The sequence below is a fragment of the Aedes aegypti genome, chromosome 3, assembly GCF_002204515.2.
Source record: "Aedes aegypti strain LVP_AGWG chromosome 3, AaegL5.0 Primary Assembly, whole genome shotgun sequence".
Lineage (NCBI taxonomy): Eukaryota > Metazoa > Arthropoda > Insecta > Diptera > Culicidae > Aedes > Aedes aegypti.
In genome coordinates, this window is record NC_035109.1 from 213,025,893 (window position 1) to 213,039,694 (window position 13,802).

Below are 13,802 nucleotides of genomic sequence, written 5' to 3' on the forward strand. Positions count from 1 at the left end.
AAATCATCCAGATTTTTGAAAAATTGACTTGGCATCTCTGAATGGAACGATATGGAACGGAATGTAGAATGTAGTTCAAATTAAAAATGAACCCCGATGGTTTGCATGGAGAACCGTTCAAATTACTTACTTAATTACTTTGTCAGGTGCATACCACGCATAAACTCGAATGTTTCAATCTGAGAGAGAGGAGACAGCTGGCTTAGATTGCGAGCTCCCAAAAGTCAAGGGAACCTGTCACCAACTGTCACTAAAAACCAACACATTCGGGATCGTTCAAATTTTACGTAACGCAACAGGGGAAGGGAGAGGGTGTTATTTAGTGTTACGGTCCATACAAATATTTAAAAATTTTCATACAAAAACTGTAACGTGGAGGGAGGGTGGGTATCTAAAATTGTCAATTTTTGCGGTACGTAATACAGTGCACCCCCGTTAATTTGAACGGTATTGACTTCGCAGCACCAATCTGGAGTTCGCCGGTTGGACTTCCGAAGCGAAGTTTTGAACGAACTAACTGTCATTGCTCAGCCGGCTCGGCTTTTATCTCGACTGTTTTAGAAAACTGTCCAACATCACGTCGACGGAAGAAGTTTCACCACAACGGAAGATTTGTCAGTTTGAGCGCGCCAAAATCCTTCCGATTGAAAATGTGTTGGCGGTGCTTAAGGTGCAACTGTTTGCTATCCATAAATGATGATCAATTTTGTAGTTTTGGGGATGTGATATCGGTTCTACCGGACATAGATGAACTAAAAGTGTATCAACATGCCTGTTGTTAGCAAGCATATGATCGAATGATCGATATGATATATATGAAACAGACATATTTTCTTTTCAACGATCGTTTGAACATATATTGTTCATGGATGCCACGATGAGTCTATCGTGTGTTACCTTAAGTTCGTTAATAAAGAAGAGGAAATTGAGCGAAGTTCTTTTTCTGAATTTTATCGGGATGCACAATACCTCATGCAAACCATCGGGGTTCATTTTTAATTTGAACATCTAGTCACCCTAGAAACGTGTTTCTGGTTACCTCTTTTTCTGTTTTGTTTTGATTCTGCATTTCGTTCCACAGCGTTCCATTTCACTTTACTCCGTTCCATGAGCTAAATGACGTTTGAACCATTTTTAATCTGAACGACGTGCAAATTAGCGGGGTACAAATTAAAAAGTGTTCAGATTAAATGTGGTCAAACTAACGGGGGTACCCGGTATTGAAATGAACCCTTTGGAGGGCAAAACGTGAAAAAGCTTGAAAATTCAAGTAGACATAACTAAATTTTCTAGGTGTTTTTCGATGTTTTCACATTTTAAAAAGTAGAATACTGCCGTTTTACGCATAATTGTCCCACGGTCTATAATATTTACATAGAACATGGGACAAATATGCGTAGAAGGGCAGAATACCCAAATAAAGTTGTGTGTTGGCGAACTGCTATTGATGCTTGTATATTTATTATGGTTCTTTTGAAAATTTTCCGTTCTGCGGTAGCCGCCAAGTTCTACCGCAATTGTCAAAGTTCTACCGCAGCCTTGAGAATCATTTTATCATTAAATCAAACCATCTAATCAAAGTATGCTAGTAGAGTCCAAAGCTTTGAAAAACAGCCAAAAACAACAATCATCAGTCTGGTTTCCAAGGTATCATCGCAGCCGATTGATGATGCTTTGTGAAAATCAGTAATGTGACTGTTGCGGTAGCTTTCTGTTCAACCGTACAACGGAAATTTATCTCTAAAATTGCATCCTTTTTCATAGTGAACAACATGAAGTAAATATGATTTTGACCAAAATTAGTTCATCTGATCGTTGTGCACTACCCAAGAATTGAAAAAGCATTTAAAAAAGGCTAGACAACATGCCAACTGTCAGTGAGCTGTCTCCTCTCTCTCAGGTTTCAATATGTTGCAATATTACACGTTGTGAACTAGACTATTGGTGATCTAACGCAAAGCTTAAAGGCGTGGATGGCGCTCTTCTAGAATAGGGATTAGGGTTGGTTCACATATTTCATAACGCCAAAAATGGCCATTTTTGACACCCACCCACCCCCTCGTAACACTTTTTGTAAGGGCTACAAATTGTGTATGAGCCGTAACATCATGAGAATGCAATCAACAGCATTCAGCTACAGCGAGTCTATCAAGTACGAGACGCACAATGTGAGCGGCAGCGCGGTACAACGGCATTACGGCAAGCCCATCTTGAGCTACACTCTACTTGTCAAGTCAATGTTGAAAAGGATTTAGTCAACATGGGATTGATAACTAAAGTGTAGATAAAGATGGGCATGCCGTTTTGAATAAACCCTACACAATTTGACGTTTTAGCGGTGCCGTGTTATTTATGTGGCCATGGAATCCAGTGAATTCGGCACCGCTCAAACTTCAAATTAGTGAACCCTTGCATAGGTCCATGCACGAGTTCACTAATTTGACGTTTGAGTGCTGTCAAATTTACTCGTTGCCATGGTCACGTAAATAACACGGCACCGCTCAAAAGTCAAAAAGTGAACTCGTGCATCGGTTCATAGTGAACCCGTGCATACGCCCTCATTCTAGAGCACGCTTAATATATATTTTTCCGTGTACAAATTTGTCGGAGTGATTTTTTTTTCGTCAAAATCAAAAGTGACGTAAACATCTGCATGCGAATTCCGAATCTGAACCAAAAACACTTCTTTAGTTTTGAATTATCCGTGTACTCGTGCGTGTTCCTTTCCTGAACGAAAAAATGGCCAGTTCGAAGCGCGTATTCCACAAAATCCAAGAGCTGAGCAAGTGCGCCGAAGGTACCCGCTACATTCTGAACCGGAATCCACGCAATCTGGAACGGCTTCGATTGGCGTACAAAAACGATGGCTATCATTTGGAGAAACCCGTCCGCAACTTTTGGCACAAGTGAGTGTTTGGAATTTGCGGTATTATAAGTGAACTAATTCATATATTTACAGATTGGAGCTCACATCCAGCAACAAGTATGTAACCGCTAAAGTAAATCACTTCCAAAATGGGACAGTCGTTGAATCCAGCACTTCCGAATGGGCGGTCAAACAGCATTTATTCAAAGGAAATGATACCTCAGCCTACATCAATCTGGCAAAGGTCAGCAGTCTTCTAATGGGTCTCTATTTGTTTCACAACAAAACGTTTAATCTTTGTAGATTTTCGCTAATCGATGCTTGGAAGCTGGCCTTACGGAAATGCGTTGTGATATTCAACCAAAGCCAAACGGAAAGGCGGACATATTCTTAAAGACACTGACTGAAAGTGGGATTAAACTACAGGAGCCTGAAAGGATAAAACCAATCCAACCTTGGGATATGGAGCGCCCTGAAAAGCCTTGGGAAGTGACAGAATAACGTTGAGCCATAAAACACTTCTATGTGGTTTCCTAGATTTTATTAGTCATATTAAACGAATAGTTTCCACTCCAAGCGAACGCCCTTTTTACTGTTCGTATTTATCCTTGATATCGTCCCACAATTTCTGAAACGAATACAAATCAAAGTTTAGAATCAAGAGACATCGACCACTCTTATGTAATTATGAATAGGTTAAAAACACTTACCCCCTTGTTGTACGATCTGAAAAAGGCATCGGTGCCCAAATCGAAGGCCCGCTCGAAGAAGAAAACGCTGGCCGCGATTCCCACGACGTAAGTGGATGTCCGCTTCAGGAGTAGATTGTTCAGGACCTTCATTTTCCGCCGATTTTCAGATCGTTTTCTAACAAACGCACTCAACCTTTGTGGATGCTTGCACTAGACGAAATAGTTCGCGATTCGACAGCTGAAAATTTGACGTTCACACGCGGGTGACAGATTCAAGTACACGATTCATACAGGAGTTACGAAAATTTGGAAGGTAGGAATCAATGAAAAATCCCAACGGATGGCGCTAGCGTCTGATAAAATGATGTCCAGCACGGTAAAAATTTCTACATCAGCTATCGAACGACCCAAAATGAAATGACATTTCGCTCATGGTCTTATCCACTGGTGTACTAAACTGACTCGGTCGAAGAATTTTGACACTAGAGCGGGTCCAGATCACGTGGGGATCATACGGGAGCGTGCCCCGCTCAAGTGTCCGAGTGAATTTAGTACACCGGTGGATTAGACCATGGTCTTGTCCACTGATGTACTAAACTTACTCGGTCGAAGAATTTTGACACTAGAGCGGGTCCAGATCACGTGGGGATCATACGGGAGCGTGCCCCGCTCAAGTGTCACAATTCTCAGTCTGAGTGAATTTAGTACACCGGTGGATTAGACCATACTGTATCAGCTGTCAAAATTACTTTGGTAAAAAGGAGAAATTTTACTTGAGTGATTTACGTTTCAGGTCCGTACTTGGCTATGGTCTAATCCACCGGTGTACTAAATTCACTCAGACTGAGAATTGTGACACTTGAGCGGGGCACGCTCCCGTATGATCCCCACGTGATCTGGACCCGCTCTAGTGTCAAAATTCTTCGACCGAGTAAGTTTAGTACATCAGTGGACAAGACCATAGAAACCTTTGACTGTGGTTGTTTTCGTTTGGCATGCGTTACTGATAAGATCATGCGTTATGCATATGTTACAAACACTGCTGTGGAAAATTGGAAACAAAAGTCAGACTTTTGCCAGCTTTCTTTCAATCATAGCTTCATTATACTTGTGTGCGTAAAACGTCTCAGCGTAAAACCACTCAGCGAGAACTCGAAAATGAGTTGAGTTACCGCACGTGTTTGCAAACAAATTAAATCGCATCGAAATCAATTTAAAAATCAAATTAAGACTGAACAGTTTAGTGCAACTTCCTGGAAATTATGGACTCCAAATCGAAAACAAGTAAGTACATCATACGATTGAATATCACGATATTCAGTGAACATGTCTTTTTTTTAGATTCTACTTCCACTACCATAATGGAAGGCCTCATCAAACCGCAGGAACGAGCTCGGTTCCAGGAGACAAAAGGGCGCACGACGGAAATGCTCATACCGAAGCAAAAAGTGCCCAAACCGACGACAGATTCAAAGCCCAAGAAGAAGTTGTCCCGAAAAGAAATAGCGCAGATGGGAATTTACGCGCTGCCGGAGGATACCATTCGATATCAACAGGTTGTTCCGCTGCATCGACTTTGGTGCGGTTACATGGCCCGGTACTTGGGAAAGGAAAAGCTTCCGGATGTAACGGGAAGTCAATACAACCAGTTCACGTAGGTTATTCTGCATGTTATCCGAACTAGCCATTGGCGTAGCTAGATATTTTTTCTTAGGTGGTCACTGTTTTAAATCAAGTCTCTATTTTTTAATGGAAATTCTGTAAAGACTCTTTTTCTTATTATGCTTGCAGTGAGTCTTGATGCAATGTCGTCTTAGATTCCTCTAGGAAAAGCTTCAGGAATTATCTTAGTAATTTCTCCAGATATTTAATCTGGAATACTTTCAAATCCTACAGAAATCTCACCAGAAATTTTTCTAGACATTCCTTTATAAATTCTACATGCAGGGATTTTTCAAAGCATGCTTAGAGGAAGTTCTCCAGAATTTGCCCCAGGAAATTCTTGAGTACTCCAACACTACTACCTCCAGTATCCCTTTAATCGATTTCTCTAGTTGTTGCTTTAGGAGATATTCCGAAGATTTTTATAGTATTTCTTCTGAGAAAATCCATAAAGGTTCATTCCATCCAGAAATAAAAAAAGCGGAGGTATCATTCGAAGAAATCCTCCGCGTATTCATTCCTTCCGTTTGCTACCAAAAATCCAAAATTCCCTGAGGGTTGTTCAAGAAAGCCTATTAAAAACTGTCAGGAATCGACCTGGGACAAGGAAAAAGAACACGATAAGGCGCTTGTAGATTTCTTGTAAGAATTTCACCAGCATATCATCCAAGAAGTAATGTTGCAGTTAGTCCAAACATTTCCAAATAAGTTTCTCAAAACATCCATGGAATCTTCAATAGTTCAATTAAGGTTCCCAGTTGATACTATTGAAATTTTATCAATATCTTACCAATTAATATCTAAATGTTTTAAAACTTACTCAAAAATCCAGGAATTTTTGCACAGGATTTTTTTTCGTTGGATTCTTCTAGAAATGTGTCACGGTACATCTCTAGAAGAATCCAATGAAAAAAAATCCTGTGCAAAAATTCCTGGATTGCTCTAATTCCGTGTGCTGCCTAATACCGTGTATTGGGGGACTTTATGGATTTTTAGCATATTAAATTATTAATTTTTCTAAATAATTGTAATAAACATAAGCATAGGTATATTTTATTTCCCGAATCGATCATACAAACCACAAGGCGTTGTTTGATACAAAAGTTTTAATTATGAAGCGCTTCGTTTGCTCAATTGAGAGATGTTTAGAAATATCATCCGGCAGTCGAGGTCAGATGCACGGTATTTGGAACAATGGTTTGTTTAACAACAGCAACTGTAAGAATGGTTAAAATTTTCGAAATAGTACAAATCAATTTTTTGTGCGAAGTATATAAAACGGTCTACTATATACAACTTAAAAAACTTCAAAATAGTCATACATTATTTTTTACTGCTTGATTGAAACTTGAATTTTTTTAACCTCACGGTAATAGGGTATGTCACGGTACCGAATAGTACTATTTGGCTTTCGGCCGAATACCGAATAGTTGAAATATTATTATTCGGCCAAAAAAAAAAAAAAAATGGTCAAGAATCAGTTTTATCACTTTGAAATTGCACGCTGCAAAGTAATCATTGTTGCTAAAACGAATGATGGGCTACTTCGCCTTAAATTTCAACATGTTGAGAGCTACCAAGGTGAAAACTCATAGGCCTATTCACATGACGTCTCAAATCAGCTGATCGGGAAGCTTTTTGACTGTTCTTCTATGAAAATGACAGGCCCGTGTTAGCACCGGTCCTCCACCGATGTTAACAAATGCATAGACGGATCTGTCACACGAAAAGGCCTATTCTACTACTTTAAACCAACGATTGAAAACTTGTTTCTTTGTTGTACAAAAAAATCGTTCATCTCATAGGGTAAATACCATTGCTCACCTAATTTTTGTAGCCTATCTTACGCATTCTTTCCTCAGCTTTCTGATGGTGATCTCAGCATTCAAAACTAGCGGTGCGATAATGGTGAAAAAACGATTTTTCTAAGAAAATTCAAGATGGCGGTAATTTTTTTTAACTTGAAATGAAAGCTATATTCTATCTCTGTACGATGCCACTAAGTTTGCTATGTGTTCCAAGGGAAATATGAGACATATCACGTGAATGAATACCTACCAAAGATTTATCAAAAAATGGGCTTTTTCGCAAACTGTTTAGCTAGCTGACGTACGAGGAGTCCATCAATTTGAGAAAACCGAAAGGACCATCCTTAAGTTTAATCGAAAACTAGCAATCAGTGACATAAAATTGGAATTCTAACGATGGGTGCCGATGGCAACCTAGTTTCAGCGAGAATGTTCAATGATAAAGTTCAAACAAAATTTCATGGGAAAACTTTTGATGATGTATTTGACTAAGCTCTGCTAGATTATGTGGTGAACAATTGGAGCTGCTTTTTGCTTCATTGCTGAGGAAATGTGTTTAGGAATTTCAGATTAAATTTTTGAAAACATATTTCTAGGGAAGACTCGTTTTTAAAAACCGGCTAACTCACAAAATACATTGAACAAATCTGAAATATTTCTAGCGATCTCTCAAAATATTCATGCCATCATTTATTCTTTTTTGGATTGTACTTCTCTCATGAATTATGCTACAAATTTATGACTTCCGCAATAATATTTTACCTATTTTAAGCCCATGAATCACATAAAGAATTTATGATTTTCCCTGTTATAAATTTTTGTCATACAGTCATTTCTCCCTTACTCGATATTGAAGGGACCATTGAGTTAGGGAGGTATTGAGTTACAGAACACAAAAGCAGTGCAACTGCGTTCCAAGGGACCATCAAGTTAGCCATGAAAACCAACTTTTACTATGGTTCTCTAACTCGATATCGAAATACGGAATATCGAGTAAGGGAGAGTTAACTGTAGTTTGAATGAGAATACCAAACAATCATGATATTACTTTAAGACTACTTTTTCATACTGAACTCAATACCAGAAGCTCAGTAAGAAAATGCAGTTTTAGCGACCCCAGGATTTTTTGTTAAAAAAATTCAAGTGAACATGTCGGTAGATTTTCAAACAAAGTATTTTGAAAAACTCCTGAAGCGCCGTATCTGGCAGAACTATTTTAAATTCTCAACGAAATCTAATAAGACTTTCTGGTAGATTCTTGAAAGTTAATCCTTTAGGATTATTCAGATAAAAATTTGATTCACAATGGACTTTTCGACAGCAGATTATCATGAATGATTATTGCGAAAAGCCGTAAAGAAATTTCGTCCCCCTACCCTTCCCCTTCTTTGTTCCTACAGCCTAACCATTTTGATTTTACAGATCCGACATCTTGAAAGCTGATTACCATGGTGCTAAGATAAGTGTTGTCCGGACTAAAAATCCCAGCCTGGTTGGAATCCGTGGCATTGTAATACTAGAAACCAAAGGTACCTTCAAGGTAGTTTCCAAGGATAACAAAGTACGCAGTAAGTTACAAATTTCCTGGTATCTGAATGCATCCTTTAATATTAAAAATATTCTTATTTTAGCTATTCCTAAGATGGATTCGGTATTCGTGATTCACTGGAATAACGTAGATGTTACCATATTTGGAAAGCAGCTGAATTCGAGGCCAGCGGAACGATCGGTCAAAAAAGTCAAAATGTTCCCTGAATGTGATTTAGATTGATTTTCAGTTCCGTTACAGTAGTATCGGAAATACGAAACATCAAATCGTAACATACAAACATACTTATTTTACTTTTTTCTTCCGTTAACCTACTTAGGATATGGAATATCTTGAAGAACTTCTGAAGTAAATGAATGAATTACTTTTCACTGAAGGGATTTTCTGCCGTAAGCAGGTTCATCCCTACACCTTTGAAGTATTTTATGGAGTTATTCATATTTAGACATTTCTAAAGTAGCTTATCGATTATATGGTTAAAGGAGAATTCTGGCAGGGCGGCTTACTTAATTATCAAAAGCGATTGTGATACCATCCTGTGTTTTATAGTGGCTTGTAGGACAATTTATAAGCATTTATTCCCGAAATTCCTATCAGTAAAGAACTCTATTATACGAAGCTTATGATATGGACATACAACCTCTGCTCGTCAAAACATTGCTTCTTTTATGAATCGTTCATAAAGTGATTAATTAATTAATAACAATTTAATAACACGTTCGCCTAGTTAAGCTAAACTTGAAGCTTTTGTTAAAGCATTTTAAGAGGGGATTAGAGGGAAATTTGTTTATTTTTTCAGGAAATTCTTGAACTTGAACCTAAGAACTCCTCCTAGAACTAACTTGGAGATTTATTCAGAAAATCCTCTGATTTTCATTAAGGAGTTCTCGCAAAATTAGTAGAGATTTCTCCTAGGTTTTTCTCCCGGAATGCTTTCTGGGCTTACTCCACAATGTTCCAAAAACGCCTCAGTTATTCGTAAGGTACCGTGGGGCAAGTGGGTAATGGAATTCGCATAGTTCAGATTCTTCAAATTCTAGAGAATTTAAATTGAAACAGATGAGGTCGTGTATATTTTTTAACTTGACTCCCACCAAATATAAGCAGCATGCTAAAATTGATTTTTAAGAAAAATTGAAAAAAAAATACAGAAAAAGTTTTGAAAAATGTCTCCTTACTTTTCACTTGCCCCAAAAGTGGGCAAGTGAAAAGTTTACCGTTTTGAACAATAAATTCAAAAACAAACAATTATATCCACGATTTCCATAAGCTTTAACATTTTGTTAAGGCTTCCCAATGAACAATAACATAAGTAATATGTAAACAAAGAAAATGTTATTCTTTTCACTTGAATTTTCTTCTGTTCAGTTATGTTAGTTGAAATGATTCGACAACATTATAACTGCAACATTTCCAATGTTAGTTTTTACATTATAGGAAGCAACTGCATTCCTGCTCTGTATAATTCCCACCGCTCGTTATTTGTTTTTGAGAAAGTCGGATATGACGTCGGATATCTTCAGGATAAATCAAACGGAATCTTTCAATAACGTATTTAGAATCTCTTTTATGTGGATAGACCTATATCCCATTTTTATGTTATGAACTATCTTTACATAGACATTCCACGAGATTTCCGTGTGTTCTCTAATATTGTAACTTTTCGGTCAACGTCTTCCTTTTAATTGGCTGCCCGAAGTAGACATATTAATATTGTAATGTTTGGCAACATCTTTTAGAGAAGTTCCATGATTTCTAATAGCTTTTAACGCTTGAGTATAGTGTTTCTTGAATTATCAGCACGTTATGTTTTTCTATGATAATTGCGAACCATGTTTACTTATGGCTACTTGAAGAGAAAACACAAATTCAATCTCTAATGATAAACTTTTCACTTGCCCCACCTGAGAAGAAAATTGACGGTGTTTAAATTTAGTTATTTTTAGGTCTACGTCGAATTAATTCTAAAACTTTTTTTATTGCAGTTTGAAACTGTCACAGTGGACAACTAAGAAGTGGTACAGGAAATTATTTTCAGCAACTTTTTTTCCACTGAAAATCTATATAAATAAAAATGGAATGGTGTTTGTATGTCACGAAATATGGCTTACGAACGGGGCAACGGATTTGAATGGTTATTTCTCCATTTTGTTTGTCAAGGGTTCCGACGTGTTTGTGTGTATAAAAGTTCCAGGATATTCACCGGGAAAGTCGAAAAAACGTGAATGAACGGAACTGTCATTTTATATGGGACGATTCATTGCGGTTTTCAACAGCCTACTTGATGGCAAGACGAAGTTTGCCGGGACCACTAGTATTAAAATAAGATTGTACGCCGCCACCTTGTTACGGAGTAACAGTTGACAGGTTAACAATTTTTCGCTCTATTATGCAATAATGGCTGAAAAATCTCAGAAATATCTTACCTATTGTAATGTTCTCAATGGCCTCAAAGGTTTACGCATGAGTTCAACGCGTTATTTCACATATTCAGTGAAATATATCAATTGTTTTCACTTACCCCATTTACCCACTTGCCCCGCGGTACCTTATTTTTTTAAGAATTTTTCTTCGGTAAATATTTCTAAATACCTAAGTTATTTACCAAAGGAATTAAGTATGTTGAAATTCTTATCAATTAGGGAGCCGGATCCTATTATTGGCACTTTGGATTCACTTCGGAAGTGTTTTTTTTAAGCTAATGAGTTCGTATTTTGCCACAATCTTCTTCTTCTTGGCATTACGTCATCAACTGGGGCAGAGCCTGCTTCTCAGCTTAGTGTTAATCTTTGCCATTTTCCCATTCATATATCGTGTGACAGGTACGATGATGTTCTATGCCCAGGAAAGTCAAGTTCCATTCAGTGCTGGAAAAGTTCGCATCACGAAGCAGCTCACGAGTGTATACCAACGCATAACAAACATCACAGACTCGGGATCTGGCTAGGTGTGAGTAAGCCCGCACCCGTCTGCTCGGGAGAACATGTCAAAAGAAGTAGCAACAAGCTCGCGAGCGTTTACTCGCGAGTAACCGAGCAAGGTGTGATTTATTATGGTTTTGACAGACAAATTAATTGTATAACCATCATATCGACAGTAAACTACTCGTTTGTAGTCAAAAGCCCTTGAAAACCATAAATCTCGGAGGGTAAGCAGCTTTTTTCCCAAAAGCACAATATGACTCTGAGTAGATCCGAACACGTTCGCGAATCACTTTTAGCTTCAGTTACTCGGGAGTCGACAGATGCGAGTAAGCCAGCGCTCTGACGCTCGGGAGCGTTTGGTTTTGTTTTTGTTCCAGTTCAGATGAAGCGTTCGCCACTTTCCATCACTGGTTCCATTATAGGGGGACGGACCTGGTGTAGTGGTAAGAACACACGCCTCTCACGCCGAGGACCTGGGATCGAATCCCATCCCCGAGATAGTCACAAAAAATTTCAGTGACGACTTCCTTCGGAAGAGAAGTAAAGCCGTTGGTCCCGAGATGAACTAGCCCAGGGCTAACAATCTCGTCAATAAAGATAGAAAAAAAAAGTTCCATTATGAAAAGTTTCTGGACCGACCAGGAATCTAACCCAGACACCTTTAGCATGGCTTTGCTTTGTAGCCGCGGACGTTAACTACTTGGCTTAGGAAGGCCCCTATTTGACCACAATTTGCGTCGTATTAAAGCGCTTCTTATTGCAAAGTTTCAGACAACTAAGCCGATATAAACCTCCCTGCCAAAGTGAATCATGGAAGTGTCCATTGGACACTATCCGAGTAGCTCTGCAGGCACCCTACAACTAGAATTTGCACACTACAACTAGAATTTGTATTCTTTGACAGATAAGCGTATTTCGACATAAGGTACCGCGGGGCAAGTGGGTGAATGGGGTAAGTGAAAACAATTGATATATTTCACTGAATATGTGAAATAACGCGTTGAACTCATGCGTAAACCTTTGAGGCCATTGAGAACATTACGATAGGTAAGATATTTCTGAGATTTTTCAGCCATTATTGCATAATAGAGCGAAAAATTGTTAACCTGTCAACTGTTACTCCGTAACAAGGTGGCAGCGTACAATCTTATTTTAATATTTTCAGTGAAAAAAAGTTGCTGAAAATAATTTCCTGTACCACTTCTTAGTTGTCCACTGTGACAGTTTCAAACTGCAATAAAAAAAGTTTTAGAATTAATTCGACGTAGACCTAAAAATAACTAAATTTAAACACCGTCAATTTTCTTCTCAGGTGGGGCAAGTGAAAAGTTTATCATTAGAGATTGAATTTGTGTTTTCTCTTCAAGTAGCCATAAGTAAACATGGTTCGCAATTATCATAGAAAAACATAACGTGCTGATAATTCAAGAAACACTATACTCAAGCGTTAAAAGCTATTAGAAATCATGGAACTTCTCTAAAAGATGTTGCCAAACATTACAATATTAATATGTCTACTTCGGGCAGCCAATTAAAAGGAAGACGTTGACCGAAAAGTTACAATATTAGAGAACACACGGAAATCTCGTGGAATGTCTATGTAAAGCTAGTTAATAACATAAAAATGGGATATAGGTCTATCCACATAAAAAAGATTCTAAATACGTTATTGAAAGATTCCGTTTGATTTCTCCCGAAGAGTTATCCGACGTCATATCCGACTTTCTCAAAAACAAATAACGAGCGGTGGGAATTATACAGAGCAGGAATGCAGTTGCTTCCTATAATGTAAAAACTAACATTGGAAATGTTGCAGTTATAATGTTGTCGAATCATTTCAACTAACATAACTGAACAGAAGAAAATTCAAGTGAAAAGAATAACATTTTCTTTGTTTACATATTACTTGTGTTATTGTTCATTGGGAAGCCTTAACAAATGTTAAAGCTTATGGAAATCGTGGATATAACTGTTTGTTTTTGAATTTATTGTTCAAAACGGTAAACTTTTCACTTGCCCCACTTTTGGGGCAAGTGAAAAGTAAGGAGACATTTTTCAAAAACTTTTTCTGTATTTGTTTTTTTCAATTTTTCATAAAAATCAATTTTAGCATGCTGCTTATATTTGGTGGGAGTCAAGCTAAAAAATATACACGACCTCATCTGCTTCAATTTAAATTCTCTAGAATTTGAAGAATCTCAACTATGCGAATTCCATTACCCACTTGCCCCACGGTACCTTATGTTATAAGACCGTTTACAAGGCCATGGATTCGACTGCATCCTTCAGTTGTTATAGTCA

At 37.9% G+C, this 13,802-nt stretch overlaps 3 protein-coding genes across 3 annotated transcripts; 2 read left to right on the plus strand and 1 right to left on the minus strand.

Annotated features, from left to right (window-relative positions):
• Positions 1–2,637: 2,637 nt before the first annotated feature.
• On the plus strand, positions 2,638–3,442 carry LOC5570019 (39S ribosomal protein L18, mitochondrial). The gene is made up of 3 exons (XM_001658859.2): positions 2,638–2,906; positions 2,960–3,110; positions 3,170–3,442. The coding sequence occupies exons 1-3, from the start codon at positions 2,740–2,742 to the stop codon at positions 3,365–3,367; spliced, it is 516 nt and encodes a 171-aa protein (XP_001658909.2). The 5' UTR covers positions 2,638–2,739; the 3' UTR covers positions 3,368–3,442.
• On the minus strand, positions 3,386–3,805 carry LOC5570020 (cytochrome b-c1 complex subunit 9). Its single transcript, XM_001658860.2, has 2 exons — positions 3,577–3,805; positions 3,386–3,494 (listed from the first exon to the last, which is right to left on the minus strand). The coding sequence occupies exons 1-2, from the start codon at positions 3,706–3,708 to the stop codon at positions 3,456–3,458; spliced, it is 171 nt and encodes a 56-aa protein (XP_001658910.1). The 5' UTR covers positions 3,709–3,805; the 3' UTR covers positions 3,386–3,455.
• Positions 3,806–4,544: 739 nt separating this feature from the next.
• LOC5570021 (ribonuclease P protein subunit p29) lies at positions 4,545–9,232 on the plus strand. The gene is made up of 4 exons (XM_001658861.2): positions 4,545–4,842; positions 4,900–5,212; positions 8,451–8,596; positions 8,660–9,232. The coding sequence occupies exons 1-4, from the start codon at positions 4,821–4,823 to the stop codon at positions 8,797–8,799; spliced, it is 621 nt and encodes a 206-aa protein (XP_001658911.2). The 5' UTR covers positions 4,545–4,820; the 3' UTR covers positions 8,800–9,232.
• The last annotated feature ends 4,570 nt before the right edge of the window (positions 9,233–13,802 follow it).

Bases quoted from the DNA above. Each gene is read 5' to 3' on its own strand.
- LOC5570021 (XM_001658861.2), top strand. From the start codon at position 4,821: ATGGACTCCAAATCGAAAACAA. The intron at 4,843-4,899 runs GTAAGTACATCA...TCTTTTTTTTAG, and splicing joins GGACTCCAAATCGAAAACAA to ATTCTACTTCCACTACCATA. The intron at 8,597-8,659 runs GTAAGTTACAAA...TTCTTATTTTAG, and splicing joins CAAGGATAACAAAGTACGCA to CTATTCCTAAGATGGATTCG.
- LOC5570019 (XM_001658859.2), top strand. From the start codon at position 2,740: ATGGCCAGTTCGAAGCGCGTATTCCACAAAATCCAAGAGCTGAGCAAG. The intron at 2,907-2,959 runs GTGAGTGTTTGG...ATATATTTACAG, and splicing joins GTCCGCAACTTTTGGCACAA to ATTGGAGCTCACATCCAGCA. The intron at 3,111-3,169 runs GTCAGCAGTCTT...TAATCTTTGTAG, and splicing joins CCTACATCAATCTGGCAAAG to ATTTTCGCTAATCGATGCTT.
- LOC5570020 (XM_001658860.2), bottom strand. From the start codon at position 3,708: ATGAAGGTCCTGAACAATCTACTCCTGAAGCGGACATCCACTTACGTC. The intron at 3,495-3,576 runs GTAAGTGTTTTT...TATTCGTTTCAG, and splicing joins TCAGATCGTACAACAAGGGG to AAATTGTGGGACGATATCAA.